Below are 17,637 nucleotides of genomic sequence, written 5' to 3'. Positions count from 1 at the left end.
GAGATGGATGCTAGCTGTTCTTCCATGGTGCAGATAGAAATGGAGTAGGGGAAGCCTTGAAGGTGGAGCAGGTGAACAGTGTTGTGGAGGTCAGGAGGGGGTCAGACAGGATCATAGCGAGTGGTGATTGGAGCAGAGCTCTGACATCCAGGTGCAGGGAACAGAGGTGACGGAGGTGCTGGGTGGGCTTGGAGAGAGAAATGAAACTGTGATTGTGATGAAGGTGCACACAGGTGGGCTACATCTAACACAGGAAGGGGAAAGTGAAAGCTAGGAGACTGTAAGGTGGTGTCAGGGGAGGGTGTATACCTGCAGCATTTAATGGTAGGATGACTTTGAAGAAGAGGAGGTTGATAGCTAGGTGGTAGCTACAGCAAAGACAAAGGCTGACAGTCACCTTCATGTGACACTGAGAAAAGAGATTGTATCTGAGAGACGAGGAAGGATTATGGACCAGGAAGTTCAGAGGAGTAAGGAGGAAGTGAGGGCAGCCATGAAGAGGAGGAGGCAGCCGTCCACGTGACAAACCTGTGCAGGTATGGAGGTGTCTGAGAGAGAGGGCTGTTTAACCCGATTATTTAATGTGAGCTAGAGCGAGGAGGGATAAACTGATGAAGAACGACAGCTGTTGTTGAAGCTATGCTAAGAAGACGTGAGTTTGAATACCCAGGCCAACCATCCAAAGCAACTGCAGGAGAGACCAGCTGTGATGATGGGGAGACAGTGGCACTGACAGAGCGACAGATTTTTAGGGAGTCTGACGTGCTGGATTAAAAGAGTACATGAGAGAGTCGCCTCAGGTTAAGCTGTTTGGAGACAAAGTTAGAGAGGTTGGGTGGATTTTAACCCAAACTATGAGTCTGACCAAAGCAGCAGAAGATTTCGACCCCACCAGCCTCCTCATGCAGACTGTGTGTCATCCCTATCATCCCTCAGAGGCCAGTGTCACCGCTGCTGCTGCTCCGAATGATGAGGTCTGTGGTGCAGAATCACGAGACACAGGCAGCAGCTGACAAAGCAGCATCACGTTGAGCAGGAGACGACCCTTCAAAATAAAGCAGGAAGTGCAGTGGGACACAGGAGGAAATGCAGCCACACTCATCAATATGTGAAACAGTGACTGGTCTGAGTCCTTCAGCCTCACAGTTTGATTTCTTTTTTTTTTTTTTTTTTTTTGCCTGTCCCGTTTGGCTCTTTTGCATCAGAATTGTTGTCTAAAGGCAAAGAAAGATGCCCAACGGATTTACTTTACCAAACTGACCATCCCAGCCTTGCCGTAATGGTCCATTTGATTCACCTTTTATTGTTTATTTTATTTTCACTTACTGAATACGGGACAGACTTGACTGGGGGAAAGAAGGGGAGAAAGAAAGAGGGAAAGAGAAACAGCTGAGAAGAGGGACGGGGGAGAAGGGCAAAAGACAAAAACCAACAGAACGGGCAGAGAAAAAAAATGCATATATCAATCACCTGGATCACCTGCTGAGAAAGAAAAAAGAAAACAAGCAGAAGAGAACAAGAGTAATAGAATAAACAACATCACAATGATATATGTTTGATTTCTGACACACACAGCTTTAAAAACACAAACCTGTTTGGTTTCCAGCACCAGGACGCTGACCTCAGTGACCTCAGTGACCTCAGTGACCTCTGTGACCTCTGTGACGTCTGTGCTGTGGTTGTTTTCTTGCTGCAGTCCTGGATAAACCCACAGGGTTGCAGCTCTCTGCTTGTGTGTCATCCGTCTGACTCTTCTAAAGTTCACAGACAGCTGTTGTGAAATCGTTGTGTTGAATTTCCTCCTGCAGCAGCTCATCACTCTGCTCTCTCACGTTTACACTTTGAGAGTGTTAAACTCAGGGTCAGGCTCGGCTGTCGGGGTCGGACCCGAACGCAGGACTCAGACGTGAGACTCAAAAGCAGCTTTACAGCATAAAATCATTTTCATTGTTGGGCTCGACTACGAGAGCGTTGATGACTCCGGGTTTACAAAAATGCCACATTAAGCTTCTTGTGGATAAGATCTGTGCTCCCTCATGTTCCTGAGGTTTTTCTTCATCTCATCACTTCTGCTTCCCCACACTGTCACGCTCTGACATCATCACTCTGATCATCCACTCAGTCTCTGCTGCTCATCCTCTGACCGTCTTTCACCCCACACTTCACTCTCTTTCTCCTTTAAGACAACTCTCTTCTTATTGGCTGTCCCTCACAGACAGTCATTTAGTGCATGGGCGGGTCATATTATTAAGTATGTAAACGCAGCTGACCTTTGTATGTACACACAGCCCTCCTTCAGCCATCAGATTAGTGTCAGTGATCCCTGCCTCACTGGCTACATGATTTAAAACAATCCAAAGTTGTTATTTGATTATTATTTGATTATTCGCTGCGTGGTGAAAACTCACTGATGTAACTGATCTGGTTTCTACAGTAAGACAGGAGATCAGACGCCCCCACCACCCCCACCCTGGAACCTTCTACCTCCGCCTACGACGACATCGTCTTATATCTGCATCAGTCGATAACACAAAACTGTCAGAATGTAAATTACATCACATTCCAAACTATAAAAGGAGCATCTGTATTCATTAACCACAAGAAGTGAGCAGCAGGAAGAAGAACAGGCGTGTTCACAGAGGCCGAGTTCCTGTTCTCAGATCACACAGGAACTGTTCAGACACTTCGCACTGTGTGAGGATGAAGGTGAACATCTTCTGCTGCCTGTTGGCCTGCACTCTGGGCTCTAATGTCGCTGCAGGTGAGACTCTTTGAGCTTCTTCTGAGACTCGGATGATGTAGAGCGTCGTTATTCTTCCTGATTTCTATCAAAGTTTAATTTTATGAAACTTGATTTAAAAAATCAAAACATTGAGAAAGTCTCCAGTTATTTACATGAGGATAAACGTGTGATGTTACTGTGTGTCCACAGCATCTGAAGGTTTATGTGATTCTGAAAACTGTTTGTTTTTGCAGGTTTGACCCATGAAGGAGTTAAGGAGGGGACGCAGGTCACTCTGCCCTGTCCTCACTCTGTGGAGGGTGGAGTGAGGTGGAGCAGAGAGAGTGGAGGAAGCAGAGCTGACATACTTACAGCTGATGGAGACGGAGACAAAAAACACATCAATGATCCACAGAAACGATACAGTTCACAGGCTGACGGGGTTCTGATCGTCCTCAGAGCTGCTCCCTCAGACTCTGGCAGATACTTCTGTAACCATGAAGCAGCTGTGGAGCTGACAGTGATCCCATCAGGTAACATCAAACATTTTAACAGTTGACCTGTTTAAAAATCACGCGTCTTCCATAAAAAAACAATAACTGACTCAAACGAATTCAGTGAGAATGAAAATCTGCATTTCAGACGTGTTTTTAACTTTAGTTGCAGCTTTGTTTTGTCACATGTGCTTCCTGTTACTGTCGATGAGTTTCTATAAAGTAATAACTGTAATGTTCTTCATGTGTAACCTCACATGCTGCAGTAACCAGTGAGCAGCTACATAATAATAAAAGTCTTATCTCTGCTCTCTGTAAACTCAAACCAGTGTATCTGAACTTCAGCTGATACGATCACACTGAAGCATTTTTGGGTTTTTGTGCAGTGACCGACTTTATGTTGACGATGTCATTCTGTCTTTGCTTTGACATCAAAAACCTAAAACGCCAGCAGAGATAACCGGTATCATCAGAGCGCAGACTTCCTGTTTGAAGTGGCGGCTCGGGCCAGCTTCACACAGCCTGTAGTAGCTGTGTGCTGCCACCAGAGGGCAGTGCGCAGATATACTGTGTGGACTCGTGTCTGTCTGTGCTGTTGTTGCTGCCTGAGCTCCAGTTTGATGGAAACAGATAAATAGAAATGGATGCAGTGAAACAGTGAAAACAATGAACGCTGTCGGCTGCAGCCCTCTCTGTGCTCCCTGTCCTCCTCTTTCCTGTTGACGTCCACCTTTAAACCAATCAGCACGTTGGAAAGAATCACTTTAATGATAAATGTCATGAATTCTTCACAGGAACAACAATAGTGAGTGTTGCAGAGAGGAGCAGCATCACTCTGAACTGTTCTCATGATGCTGGAGGATCAGCTGTTCCCACGTGGAGACGAGACTCTGGAGAAATAAATGAAGGAAGGATTTCTGTTTCCACGGAGGACACAACATTACGTATAAGAGAAGCTGAGCCTGCTGACTCTGGACTGTACTACTGTGATGGAGAACCAGCTGCTTATCTGAATGTGACCAAAGGACAGAGATCTGACAGAGGTGAGACACATGAACCCAAAAGTAACACAGAAATGTTTTTGTAGAGTTTCCTCTGTTTTCTGCCGCTCTCTGCAACAGTCGCCGACCACCGGCTATCCCGCCGTGTCGCTGCTGCAGTCTCTCATGCTCTACCTCTAGCCCCCTTCATCTGCCCCGCCAGGTCCTCTTATTGGCCTACGGTGGCCAAGGGCGAACCCTGATTGGTCACAGTCTTAACTGGCATGCCAGCTAAGACTTCCGGGAACACGTCAACAATATACACAATAAAAGCATGCAATGAAACTGTACGAATAAAACACTGGACATTATTAAAGATTAAAAACGATGAAACACAGCAACTCATGCACAAATGCTTAAAAACACAAAGTTAAAACATGTCAGCTTCACCGCGTGACATTAATCAGCATCAGTCAGACAGCATCCAATCATTGTTCACAAATCACAAGATGTTATGTGAAATTCTTCAGTTCAGTTTTTTACTTTGTTTGTATGTGGAGTTTGTTTTTAACCAACTCGTATATTTAAAGTTCAATCGTTGATTTTTAAGCTGTTATTTTTTATGTATCTACATTTTCTTTTTTCTGTACTTAAGATAATAAGACAACAAAAACAACAACAACACCTACTGCTACAACTCATACAGCATCAGTAACACCTGCATCACCCCCCGATGCTCCATCAGGTATGATTGCATCAAAGAATCTAACGAGTGCAGTTGAACAGATTTAAATGTAAACATGTTCATCTCTTCTGGCCTGTAGCATAAATGACCTTTAGAGTGAGGTCTGATGTGTTTATATATTAAATATTACAGAGTGTCCATGTATGTGATGCATGATCCGTGTTCATCACTCTGACCTTGTCCAGCTTTTCCAGTGCAGAGTTTCCTGATAGGAACTGGTCTTCTTCTTCTCTCCATCCTCATCCTCATCACTGCCTGCTTCATGTGGAGATGCAGGTCCAGCAGACGAGGTGAGTAAAGAGAAACATGACCAGAATCTGTGGTTTACATGACTTATTCATTGGTTTAGACATGTTAGTCGCATCATTCTCACATATCTGCTGTGGTCCAGTTTAGCTTCCTTCACTCGGTTCTTTTGAAACATCTGTTAGTACGATGGTGGCTGTGAGCTGCGGTCTGTCTGTCAGCTCAAATGTCATGCTAACACATCATGCTAACACATCACGCTAACACGTCATGCTAACACATCATGCTAACACATCATATTAACACGTCATGCTAACACGTCATGCTAACACATCATAATAACACGTCATGCTAACACATCATGCTAACACATCATAATACACGTCATGCTAACACATCATGCTAACACATCATAATAACACGTCATGCTAACACATCATGCTAACACATCATATTAACACGTCATGCTAACACATCATGCTAACACATCATAATGCACGTCATGCTAACACATCATGCTAACACATCATAATACACGTCATGCTAACACATCATGCTAACACATCATAATAACACGTCATGCTAACACATCATGCTAACACATCATGCTAACACATCATAATAACACGTCATGCTAACACATCATGCTAACACATTAGCCACCTGAGCTAATGCAGTTCAGTTAGCTGTGTTTTACTACTGCGTGTTCACCTCTGTGCACAGATTCCATTCGGTGAGTGAAGATGTGAATAAAGTAATAAAATAAAATAAATTAGCGTATGCTGTTAGCAGCTTAGCTAACAATAAAGCTAACACAAGTTCAAAGGTTACAGTTTCTTTTCTACAAATGAATCTTTAATCTTTCATTTTAAATGAGTACACAGCACTTATATAATATTACTGTTAACTCCAAACCTAAAATGATTTTATTCTGCCTCACTGTTGATTTTACATCCTGTGGACTTTATTCTGGTGCAAACAGACACCTTCGAGGTGAGAGCAGGTTGGTCACTGTAAGTATGTGAGGTGAAAGGTCAGCGGTCAGTATTTCCTAAACTCAGTTTAACAGCAAAAGCTTCCTAAGCAGCCACAGTCCAGTTTAGCTTCACTTTCATTATCACAGCTGGACGTCATCACAGGCAGCGTGTTTTAAACTTTAAAGCAGGAGCTGACTCTGATCTGTCTGCAGGGACTGACAAACAGCTCCACGTCTATGATGAGATACCAGCTGGAGCAGAACTTCATCTTATAAATGGTGAGAGTGAAGCAGCTGTGACTGAGGCTCATCATCGGAGCTGCTTGTAGTTTGATAGTCTGAATGAATCCAGTGTTTGTTCTCAGGAGCTCGCCTACGACCTGCACACTGCCTGATGGAGCAGCCACTTAAATTATTTCCCCTCCTGTTGTTTCCATCATTAGATGTTATGTAGATAATATTTTAAACTGAAAACTGCACTGAAATCTTGTAGCTGTGTTTCATATTATTATTTTTACTCTATCGTCGTCTTCTAGTTCATTCTGTAATTAAGCCGATTGAAGTTTGGATGTTTGGGTTGGCTGTAGCTCAGGCGGCAGAGCAGGTCCTCTGCTGATTGGGAGGTCGGTGGTTTGATCCCCAAAGTGCTGTATACGAATCGGTCCATTTGGATAACTTTCAAATTCTGAACCTCATCAACAGTAAAGCAGGAGAGTGATGTCTGCCAAACTCTTACTGAGACTTGTTGTTGACAGGAGGATCAAACCACAGTGATGCCACATACGACACCATCGCTGAGCTGCCACAGACTGGAAACGACACCAGTAACACCTGTGCTGCACTGAGCCTTCACAGTCACATGATCTAAGCAAACCTTCTGCTGACACTTCATCTCCTTCCACCTTCATGCTGCATCTAATCAAAATATTTCATTTACAGATTTTCCACATTCCTTGACTGCTTCCACTTTCCATGCTGGAAATAATAAAGGTAACTTTAATTCTTGCTTCTGATTTGGACGGGTACTAAAAGAGCCACACATGAGTTATTTTTGGATAACCCAAAATTATTTTGTGTGATCAAACTTTTGGATCTGGTGTCTTCTAAAGCTGAAAATGTTGATTTGTTGTGTGTAACAGCTTAAAACTGGACTGTTACTTGGATCTGATGAAGACTATTTGATAAACATTTTAACAGGAGGATCAAACCACAGTGATGCCACATACGACACCATCGCTGAGCTGCCACGGACTGGAAACACGACCGGTAACACCTGAGCTGCCATCACTATTTACAGTCCCATCTAAATGAGAGGTTCTGGTGATAAATTTAAATGTTTTTCTTTTCCTCCTGCAGATTCTCCATATTCTGTGATTGGTGCCACGTTTAGTGATGGAAATAAAAAAAGGTCATTTTAACGATCAGCACCTCATTTTACACAAACTCATGGTGAACACGCCAAACCTGCACAGCTGTGTTTGTTACACACAACCCACTCAGACTGATGATGTTTATGATCCACAGGTTCTTCACAGCCCGTCAACAACACGTATGTCTTACTGAAGAAACCCAAGAACCAGGCCGGACCGGTGTAGCTTCACCTGAATGTCCTGCTGTCAGGAACAGTCTGCACAGCACAGATGTTCATGGGAACATGTAACATGTAACATGCATATGTCGAGATTATTCTGAATTATTGTGAAACTGCAGCTGATGAAATCGACCCAGGAGGCTTTTGTTAGTGTGTCTGTCTTTAAACACTTACGCTAAAAAGCTTAAATAAATTCTGACCCAACTGTGCTGAGGTGCAGAGCTCATGGTCACACCCACCCACTCATCCAGCGCAGGGTGGCTGCGGTGGGGGGTGGAGCCTGAAATCTGTCCTCCGTCCATCGACGTGTTCGAGGTTCATGATTCATCGGTGGAAAATTGACAAAAAGCTAAAAGCTTTGATTCTTACAGTGTGCTGTAGTGTGTGTGTTTGACCTCTGACCTTTCCTCCAGTCAGTAGATTGATCTGAAGGTCAAAGTGATAAAAATCCTTTACAGACATGATTATAAAGACAAAAGCTTGTAAGATAACTATTGTTGGCCTGAGAAAGTTTCTGAGTGCAGTTGATTCACTTCATGAACACATGAATAAAAGCTTTGATTTAAAGCGTTTTGGTATTAATGACGAAACATGTCACACGTCTGCTGCAGTCACATTTAAAACACTGATAATATTCACATTTAGATCAAGTAAACTTGGAAAACAGTAGATTTGTGTTGACTTTGTGTTTGTGTGCAGACGTGTCCGCTGAGCTTCACAGCTTCAGCTGTTGAAAGCACAGACGGCCCATCAGCTGCTCAGCTTCCTTCCTGTGTCACCGTCATCGGTCTGTTAATAACACATGAATGAACCTGGACAAACACACAAGCTATGTTACTCTGATTCAGGGCTTCTGCTGCTCTCGTCTCTTCCAGCTCCCTTACTTGTTTCTTAGTCTTTAGGTTTAGTTAATGTTCCTCGCCTGTGTTCCATGTTACATCCTCCACGCCGTGGAGGTGACAGCGTGGAGGTTTGTAGCTGTAAGATTCAGAATTGTGACCTCAGGACTTCATCTGTTTATAATCATCCAAGCAGACAGTGAGCGCAGCAGACACGTGTCACGTGTACGTGTTTCTGACATTTATCAGCACTGAGCGACGAGCACGCTGAGCTGATGAGAAACATGCTGTGAGCCCACAGAGTGTGTTCATGTGAGCTGATGACTGCAGTCAGGATGAAGCTGGACGTGTGCTGCTGCCTGTTAGCAGCCGCTGCTCTGGGCTCTAACGTCGCTGCAGGTAAGGAGACTCGTAACTTTAAGAGACGTTCAGCTCAGCGACTCTGGACTGTACTCCTGTGCTGGCGGAGCAGCGGTTAATCTGGATGTGACCAAAGACCCGACTGACACGTCGCAGAAAGGTGCTGTGGCCGCTTTACAGAGCAAACATGATTGGCTGAGGCTTTAATGTCTCTAACAACGACACCTTATTTGAAAAAGTTGCCAAAATATGAATCTAGTTTCATTGTTTTGTCTCCTTTTTTGAAACCAGCAGATGTAAATGAAAGCATGTTTATTCTTTAACCCTTTAAGACCGACCACAGAACCAAGTCCGTCAGAGCTTATATTATATTTTTACATGCTGTGGAGCCATTTCAAGTTGCTATACATCAATACAACCATTATAGCCCAGATTTTAATAATATGTCTGCATTAAGTGCATAGTAATTACATAAATTGCAAAAAAAATTGAAAATCGTTTTTGTTTTTTTAACATATATTTCTAGTTAGAGAAATTTAAGAGGCTTATCCCTCAAAACTGTAAATACAAAAACGTTGCACAAAATAGTTTCCCACCACAGGAAATTTATTTTAAGTGTCTTCATAGTTTTATTTTTGAAATACACCAATTTTTATATACTGCAGGAAAAACGAAAATACATATTATAGTGCAAATTTGCAAAAAAGTAGCATCTGCATCAAAATAAACTATTTCCAGCAGTGCAATCTGAGTCCTCAGCATCCCAGAAACCACACAGAAAGTCATAAAGTCAAACATAACTTTTAAAAACACCAGTATAGGCTCATGAGGCCACGATGGTAAAAAACTACATTTCCGCAAAATGATGTCACTTCCGATTTCGGGCAGGTCATGGTGGACGTAGGAAGTGTTACAAACAGCTGATCGGATCGGCAAAGCGTGTTTCTGGAATATTATGTTTTTGTTGCTGCAAGCGCTTTTTATGCAGTTTTTGCAAAGCTTTATGTGGAAGGAAACTGTGACCGAGGACAAGCTGATGGCATAAGATGTAAGTACAACTCCTCCGGTTTCATATGCAAAAGAATCATATTGCTAGCTTATGTGGTTGCAGAGCTACCGGGATTTTAAAATAGTTACACAAAACAGAGCGTGCCCGCTCCGACCGGCTCTAAAGGTATCAGGTACATCAGAAACAAGCTGAGCTGTGGCTGAGTCTGAGCAGAGCTCCTGGTTCTTTGGTGCTTTCAGGTGCGTCACGTTGATCTGAGCTGCGTTACTGTGTCTTCTTCCAGGGGCTCATTCTGAGCAGCAGCTGGTTCTGGTTGCTGTCGTCCCCCTCGTCTTCATCACGTGGAGATGTAGAAATAAAAGAAAAGGTGAACGAAGGAGACGAATTAGAAAACAGTTCAGTTTGTCACAGAAACCCTGCTGATCCTTCATCGCTGATCGTTGATCAGTGAAAGTGTTTGTGCTGAGAGACGCTGAAGACTGAAGCTTCACGTCTCTGTGTGATGAGACACACTTTAAACTGCTGCAGGTCTGAGTGCAGCGAGCTCAGGAAACCAGTTTAAGATGATGGGAGTTTTGAGGCAGGTGTCCTCACAGGGGACAAGTGACCTCAGTGTCATTTTTTCTGTCATCTTACGTTAAAGGAAGGAAATTACCCAGAAAACGTTACAGTGTGAACCTCTGTGAAGTTATTTATCTCCATGTGTGTCACACAGAGCCTAAAGTTGAGTCAATGAAATTCAGGCTTTTCCAGCATTTTTCTCACGTTTCCATGGAAAAAAGAAAAAGACAAAACTGTTGAGTGAACAAAAGCCTGTTTTTCCCTAAAGGTGGATCTCATCAGGACTCGCTCATCGATCATCCTCCGGCTCTGGGAAACACACCTGGTAAAGCCTCAGAGATATTTGAGGATATAATGAAATATTCACGTGTCTGCTGCAGCGCCTCGAGCCAACACGTGTGTTTACCGTGTGATCAAGCTGCACCGACAGCGAGCCTGAGGGGATGTTTCCCTGCATTAGTCCGAGTCTGTGATGTTTTAAAGTGATTCCACTCTGCAGGTGATGATAACGTCACAGAGCCACAGGTGTTTTCTAACCTTCATCATGTGACTTTTCTCTAATTGCAGGAAATCCTCAGGATCAAACCTTCCACGCCTCCTGCTGCGAGCATGATGTCGTCATGTTTACCTTTTGTTTGACTTTCACACAAACATTCAGAGGAACAAAGGTTAAAATCTCAGCTAGTCCTTCATCCGAGAGCTTCCAGCTGCTCATCAGATCCATGCGACACAGCAGACCTGCAGCGGGAGCACGCCTCTTTATTTTCCAGGCCGCTGACGCTCCCTGAGTCACTGAGGACGAGGAAGGAGAGGAAGAGCGGTGCAGAGACAGACAGGCTCGAGGCGCGTCGGCAGCTCTGCAGCTCCACGTTTGTTCCTGAACATGTTCTCCTGTCACGTTTGGTTCCTGCTCTCAGGTCTGATCGGCTGCACGGGAAACTCCACAGGTACGAAAACCTCCCGTTCTTCTGTCCTCGTCACACTTTCAGGGAACCGCGAGGAAACAATAATACAGTTGTTCTTATTTATGGGTTGCCTTTGTTGGGTTAAAGTTGGACGGTGCACGCCTCAGTTTACTTTTGTACAGTTGTTGTTTCCATTTTTGCAAACTTGATGTAATCAAACATGTTCTAGAAAAACATCTTTTTGTGTCAAATTCCCATAAAAACATTTTGATGGACTGAAATGACTCACATGCTGTTATGAAAGAGTCCATCGGAAGATGATTATTTCTTTATTGGTGCAAAATAAGTTAAAGATGAAAACGTCATAAATCCACAGTTATGCATGTTTACAGTCAGTGCGTGTAGATTTCCTCTGACACACGACATCGTTCACCGCCCTGCTCGACAAAACGCTGTCCAGCAAACATTTTGCAACGTTGTAAATTTAGACGCAGACGTTTCCATGAGATAAAAGAGGAAACAAACTGAAGCCAGGGCATCAGCAGGGTGTGAGTGTCACACAGCTTCATCACATCATCTAAATATAGGAGACGGATCACTAAAGGAGAACCTGCACGAGACTGTATATAAAAGATGACCACAGCAACATTTGAGCCTTTGCCCTGTTTTTACGTTTGACGTTTAAAGTGTCGTGGACGTCGTCATCTTCACGTCTTTCAGGCAGAAGTTACCAAAGCAAACGGCCTCTATGAGAAAGTCTTTTATTAACCTCACAGTAAACCATGTTAAGCCTTAATGCAGCTTAACCAGGTGAGCTCACCTGTGTGCTGCATTGGTTCAGCCACGTTAGAGGACCTGTGGCTGTATTTAAAGCACATTTGTACTGCTTGAGTTCGACAGTTTCAGATGTGTGACCCCGTCCTCTGCCCCAGCAGCGATCTGGTTTTCGGTCCCTGAGAATCACCACGTCTGTCTGCCGTGCGGCAGCTCTGGCAGCTCAGACGTGATCTGGACTCGGCAGGATCAGGAGGTCCTGGTGATCCGACGGGGCGGCTACAAGACCAACAAGGACTGCCGGCGCTACCGCCTCATGGTTAATGGCGACCTCTGCGTCCAGCATCTGAAGGAGTCGGATCATGGAAGATACCGCTGTAACCAGCAGCTGGTGGCTGAGCTGCAGGTGCTGACAGGTATGCTGGGGGTGGAGCCACCAGGGTGGGTGGGTTGGGGGTGGGAAACAAATAATAAATGCAGGGAAAGACGAGGAACAGGGAAAAGCTTTACGACAGCCTGGCCGCCCTGACTCTGCCACACGCTGTAATCTCCTGGTCATTAATAATCGAACTGAGTTTCCTCTCATGTGATCCTGATCAGGTTCAAATCAGTTTGATGTTTGAAGCCTCGCAGCGACAAAATAATAAATCACCTCAAAACCGTCCAATCAAACGTAACGAGCCTGTTTTCAAATGTAAGGAGCAGAAAGTACGAATATTTGTTTCAACATGTAGCGAATAAAAGTTAAAAGTATAAAAGAAACTACTCGAGTCAAACACAGGAACCTGAAAACTCTACTAGTACAGTAGCAAAGTATTTGTACTTGTTCCCGCTGGAGTAGCAGCCGGCTGGGAGCCAATGACAGAGACAAGTTACACAATACAAATCGCTCCGTCTGCACACAGCAGGCAGATGCATGTGTGGCAAACACTCCTGTGAACTGAGCGCTCACTTCTTCATCAGCTCTGCAGTGCAGAAATGTCTGCTTATCGCTGACGCAGCTTCTCCAAAGTAAGGAACTGAGTATGAAACCTAACGTCTGCACTCACACAGTCACCAGCTCTTCAGGCTGAAGAATCGATGACAGCACGAAGTGCCCTCACACTGATGCAGGCACATTAAAACCACACAGAGGCTCAAAGGAAGCCAGCGGTTTGAAGAAGGACGTGTCGAAATGATCAGTTTTCTATGTAAAAGAGAAGTGGATGGCACGGAGGCACAGAGTGGGAGTGATGTGAAAAGAAACATTTCCACTGTTTAAATTTGTCTCACACACGCCTCCAGAAAGATGACTGGATATTAAAGTGGAAACGATAAAAACAGGAAATGTGTGGCCTAAATATGAAACTGAGCGAGCAGAAACAGCCGGCTTATCTCTGCAGAGCAGCTCGTCATTATCACACCATCTTTTAATAGGTCACTGAGTCTGTTTGCGTGTGATTGCATGCTACAATCGGTGACTGACCACGAGCTTTAGCAACTCTGCGGTGAAGCATTCACACGCCATGGCGTGTGTGAGGAGCTGCGCTGCTCATCCTCAGGTCTGTGAGCTCAACACCTCCAGCATGAGCACAGCTGCAGGGAGGGGGACGAGTCCGCTTTAGTTTGCAGAGGCTGCAACCAGCAGACGCCACAGCAGCGTCCTCTCCAACAAAAGCCTGCACCTCACGCAGAGGGCACCACAGCGACGCACAAGCACCACGACAACGTCACTGCAGAATAAAGTCGACACAGGAAGCACAGATCCAGCAAGAAGCCGTGAACAATATAATCATGGATTGCATTTATATATATAGCGCTTTACTATTCATTCACACACTGGTGGAGGCAGCTACGGTTGTAGCCACAGCTGCCCTGGCAGACTGACAGAAGCCAACACCAGTAGGCGGTAGGTAAAGTGTCTTGCCCAAGGACACAACGACCAGGTTGTGATCCCGGGGATCGAACCGGCAACCTACAGATGCGCTGCCCAACCCCCTGTCCCTACGGCCGCCTGTCAATATCACAGCCACTCAAGTACAGAAGGTCAGCAGTGACAGCGCGAATGTCTCTGCGTCTTCTCCTCAGGTCGGGACTACACGGTGTCCGCGGGCCGGACGCTGCTGCTCCCCTGCAGCGGCTCCTCCAAACCCAAACAGAGGTGGTTCCAGCAGAGGGAGGGCGAGAGGCGGGAGGCCGTCCTCACCAAGTACAGAAACGGTACGGTGAAACCAGAAAGGGGCGGCGGCCGGCTGAGCTTCACCAACGACGCCCTGCAGATCCAGGACCTGCAGCCAGAGGACGCTGGAGAGTACGTCTGCAACGGGCTGCTGCAGGCCAGAGTCACGGTCCTCGCAGGTGGGTCGGTCCAGCCTGGACTCACCTGCTGCTTTCACGTTGTCTGTAGTTTACACGTGTTCATGTTTTGTGTATTTACAGGTTGTTTCATGAGCTTTGTATTCATGTTTGTGTGAACCAGGATTTAAACATAGAAACTGTTTGCATTCCCAGCACACGCAGAGACGAGCAGCCAGCCTCCGTCCACCAGCACACCTCCATCACCTGCAGTGGTGACAGCCGGTAACACCACACACATCATCATACATCCACACTCAAACACGTAACAGCTGTGAAACAGCGCTGCTGTCTGCAATCATACCGTACATGGATTTACCAAACCTGCCCGTGTGCTGCGCTACAAATGGATCTACGTCATACTTCCTTAAATCTGTCTGTGCCTGCAAATGTTGTCTTTATTTAGTTGTGTGAAATATAATTGACCACAATCTTAATCCTCAAATGAGATGTCTTTGTTTATTGGATGCAAACTTTCACATGACCTTTGACATTTAAACGTTGTGAGTGTGCGACCAGTGTGGGTGTGTGCGTCCTCTCGCTCTGTTTATTAGAAGTGGGAGAAATAAAGAAGAAGAGCAACATGAGACCTGAGAACGGTCAGTCCGGGTATAAACCGCGTTTGTAGTTTTCTGCCAGATGTGTCGCGTGTTCATGAACCAGATGTTGTGTGCGCTCTCAGTTCTGCTGCTGGTTGCTGTCGTCAGCGTGGGGTTGATGATCATCTTCTTAGCTGCTGTCTGTGTGTTGCTGACCAGCATGAAGTGCAGGAGGAGGAAACGCAGAGCTGCAGGTGAACGTTTGGATTTAAGTTCCTGGGTTTGTCAGGGTGCGTGCAGACGGATGCTGCTAGAAGCAACCCTGCCTGAGACTATGACACGCTGCGCCACCTTCTGGCACAGACTGGGATTACACAGAGTGCGAGTGAATTCAGTGAAAGAGTAAATGATTTGAAATGTGATTTAAAAAAAGAAGAAACTATGATTTTGGGGGACATGAGAAAGTTTTTATCATCAAAGGTTTTTTAATGAATTCATTTATTTATGTAGAATATTTGATTAAAAATATTTATATTTGACATCTTCAGATTATTCACCTTCACTGCTTCAGTTTTTCATACTGAACTTTTTTCATGCATCATTATCAGCATTTAATTGTTATTTATTATTCAGTGATGTTTATATTTCAGGCAGTCTGAAGCGTGTTGGCTGATTCATTTATGTTTAAAAGGATTTTATTGACGAGAGAGCTGACCGATTCTTTTTTGCAGCTTCAGATAAACAAAACTTTGTGTTTAAAACATGAATCCGCACATGCAAAAATATGGATGTTGCTATGGTAACAGAATCCAGTATTAGAGTCAGCGTGTTTTCTGATGATGCTGCGCTCTTCATCTCTCCATGCAGCAGCACCGACACGTGAAGACACAGAGCTGCAGCCGTGGACGGCGTCCAGCGCACCGACAGGTAACCTCACCAGGTGTTCGATGTCCTCACGTCAGTCTACGAGGGATTAAAACGGTGTGTCTGTCTGCAGAGGGTGAGGACTTAGAGACCCCGCCCCTCTGTGGGGAGACGATCCACTACGCCTCTCTGGGCCGACAGAACTGGAGAGAGAGACCCAGCAGGAGTCCGCCGGAGCAGAGCCACCACAGCGTCATCTACTCCTCTGTCGTCAGCAGACCTGCAGCGAGAGCTGAGCACAAACTCTGAAAGTCTGAGTGTACGGTCGTGTGACGGGAAGCTTAGTTTCACCTGCGACACAAGCTGTTAAAATCCTGTCAGTCAGTTTGGTTTCATGTTTCACTCTCTGCTTCAGCAGCACAGCTGCTTTCACTGAGTCTTTACATGTTACAGCGAGGACTCGTTCACAGGCGTCCACATGTGGAGCGTCACATCTGGAGCGGCGGCCATCAGGACAGATCGTGGTGTCAGAATCAGTTTATTAGTAACAGACAAAGTGTGGAACCTGTTCATGGAAGCAGCACAGCAAACATATTTACAGCAGCAATATTCAGACACAGACATAAAGATTTGAAACTGACCCGAGGGAACTATTCACACACATGGGTAAAAAAGGATTTTCTTTAGTTTAGTAATTATCTGCTGTGGCAGATTTACATTCATGGCTGTTACTTTATTAACAGAAATGTTTTACAAACATTTTGCTTTCATTGCAACTTTCTGGATATTTAACATTTTAAGTTTTTCTGCTCACTGAAAAATAAATCTTATCTGTTTACACAAACAAATAAACTAAAATCTAGATTTTGAAATCTAATCACATATTTTCACAGTTTTATTAATTTAAAAAATTCATTTACGCTCATTTAAAGTGCTTCTATCTGTGGTCATGTGATGCCTTTGAGTTCTTGCACATGTTCACTGTTGAGTACAGGACCTTCTCTTCAGCCAATCCGGTTCCTCTCCTGGTGGTGGGGCGGGGCTTGTCTGGATGCTTCAGGCTGGAATAATGCAAAGACTCTTCCTGCAGAGACACAAAGAGTAAAAGATCTGATTAAACTGCAGGTCATCATGCTGCAGGTTCATGTGTGAGGTCTCTACATCTGGCTTCCCTGCACTGCGTGGTGCTCAGCACAGGCCTGTGAATCCTCTGAATCTCAGCGTTCAGCTGTGCTGAAGATAAAAGCTGCCAAATATTTATGTTCATGTTTCAGTGAAAGCACCTTTTCAGATTTTACTGGCAAAACATAAAGAAACGAGGGTTGGTTCAAGACTTTTGCACAGTGCTGTGCTGCATGTGGAGCTTGTTTTTAGAAGCAGTAATAAAACAGAACCTGTTTGAAACTCACACACTGAGAGATTCACTCACTTTAATTATTTGCTCGTAAAGGAGGAAACATGATTTTTAAAGATTGTTCGTGTGACTGTTCGTGACCTTCCACTGACCTCTGTGACCCGGTGATCGTCGTCCCGTCTCCATGGGTTACAGCAGGAGCAAACAGACGGTTTACCTGCAGAGGAAACGAGACATGGGACAGGTGAGGGAGACGAAGCTGACTCAGAGTGACATCAGAACGTGATGTACACCCACATCAGAGCTCAGCACAGACAGCAGCATCATTGACTCATTGACTCAAT

The 17,637-nt window shown here is 44.8% G+C and overlaps 3 protein-coding genes and 1 long non-coding RNA gene across 15 annotated transcripts in view; 2 read left to right on the top strand and 2 right to left on the bottom strand.

The window, feature by feature from the left end:
- The first annotated feature begins 2,663 nt into the window (after window positions 1-2,663).
- LOC101464028 (uncharacterized) lies at window positions 2,664-8,309 on the top strand. Of its 5 annotated transcripts, none has more exons than XM_024798482.2 (11): window positions 2,664-2,761; window positions 2,977-3,255; window positions 4,011-4,259; window positions 4,852-4,941; window positions 5,136-5,231; window positions 6,377-6,442; window positions 6,919-6,996; window positions 7,103-7,153; window positions 7,361-7,429; window positions 7,520-7,571; window positions 7,688-8,309. In XM_024798482.2, exons 1-11 carry the CDS (start codon window positions 2,701-2,703, stop codon window positions 7,821-7,823), a joined length of 1,227 nt encoding a protein of 408 aa, XP_024654250.2. In that variant the 5' UTR covers window positions 2,664-2,700; the 3' UTR covers window positions 7,824-8,309. The 5 variants fall into 5 exon arrangements, with proteins under 5 accessions (XP_024654250.2, XP_076735479.1, XP_014267474.3 ...); XM_076879364.1 differs by having other exon boundaries at window positions 5,127-5,231; window positions 6,919-6,987; XM_014411988.3 differs by having other exon boundaries at window positions 5,127-5,231.
- LOC143414618 (uncharacterized) lies at window positions 3,807-5,434 on the bottom strand. The gene is made up of 3 exons (XR_013095268.1): window positions 5,315-5,434; window positions 5,118-5,199; window positions 3,807-4,106 (listed from the first exon to the last, which is right to left on the bottom strand). It is a non-coding gene; the product is annotated as an uncharacterized LOC143414618 (long non-coding RNA).
- A 585-nt stretch (window positions 8,310-8,894) lies between the features above and the next one.
- On the top strand, window positions 8,895-17,423 carry LOC101464885 (protein sax-3). Of its 6 annotated transcripts, none has more exons than XM_004574836.5 (9): window positions 8,895-8,992; window positions 11,091-11,470; window positions 12,361-12,618; window positions 14,270-14,539; window positions 14,693-14,761; window positions 15,091-15,135; window positions 15,219-15,329; window positions 15,946-16,002; window positions 16,073-17,423. In XM_004574836.5, the coding sequence occupies exons 2-9, from the start codon at window positions 11,407-11,409 to the stop codon at window positions 16,246-16,248; spliced, it is 1,050 nt and encodes a 349-aa protein (XP_004574893.3). In that variant the 5' UTR covers window positions 8,895-8,992; window positions 11,091-11,406; the 3' UTR covers window positions 16,249-17,423. The 6 variants fall into 6 exon arrangements, with proteins under 6 accessions (XP_004574893.3, XP_076735111.1, XP_004574892.3 ...); XM_076878996.1 differs by having other exon boundaries at window positions 8,897-8,992; window positions 15,943-16,002; XM_004574835.5 differs by having other exon boundaries at window positions 8,898-8,992; window positions 12,364-12,618; window positions 15,943-16,002.
- The window catches only part of LOC101468794 (uncharacterized), a 10,049-nt gene continuing 9,288 nt past the window's right edge, over window positions 16,877-17,637 (bottom strand). For all 3 annotated transcript variants that reach the window (XM_012915938.3, XM_004574849.5, XM_076878998.1), the window contains exons 4-5: window positions 17,446-17,510; window positions 16,877-17,023 (exon numbers count right to left, since the gene is read on the bottom strand). In XM_012915938.3, the coding sequence (XP_012771392.2) occupies window positions 16,877-17,023; window positions 17,446-17,510 (212 nt within the window). The remainder of the gene's footprint in view (window positions 17,024-17,445; window positions 17,511-17,637) is intronic.

This window comes from Maylandia zebra, linkage group LG22, assembly GCF_041146795.1.
Source record: "Maylandia zebra isolate NMK-2024a linkage group LG22, Mzebra_GT3a, whole genome shotgun sequence".
In the NCBI taxonomy this organism is placed as follows: Eukaryota; Metazoa; Chordata; class Actinopteri; order Cichliformes; family Cichlidae; genus Maylandia; species Maylandia zebra.
Note: the sequence above shows the minus strand (reverse complement) of the source record. Positions and strands in the feature narration are given on the sequence as shown.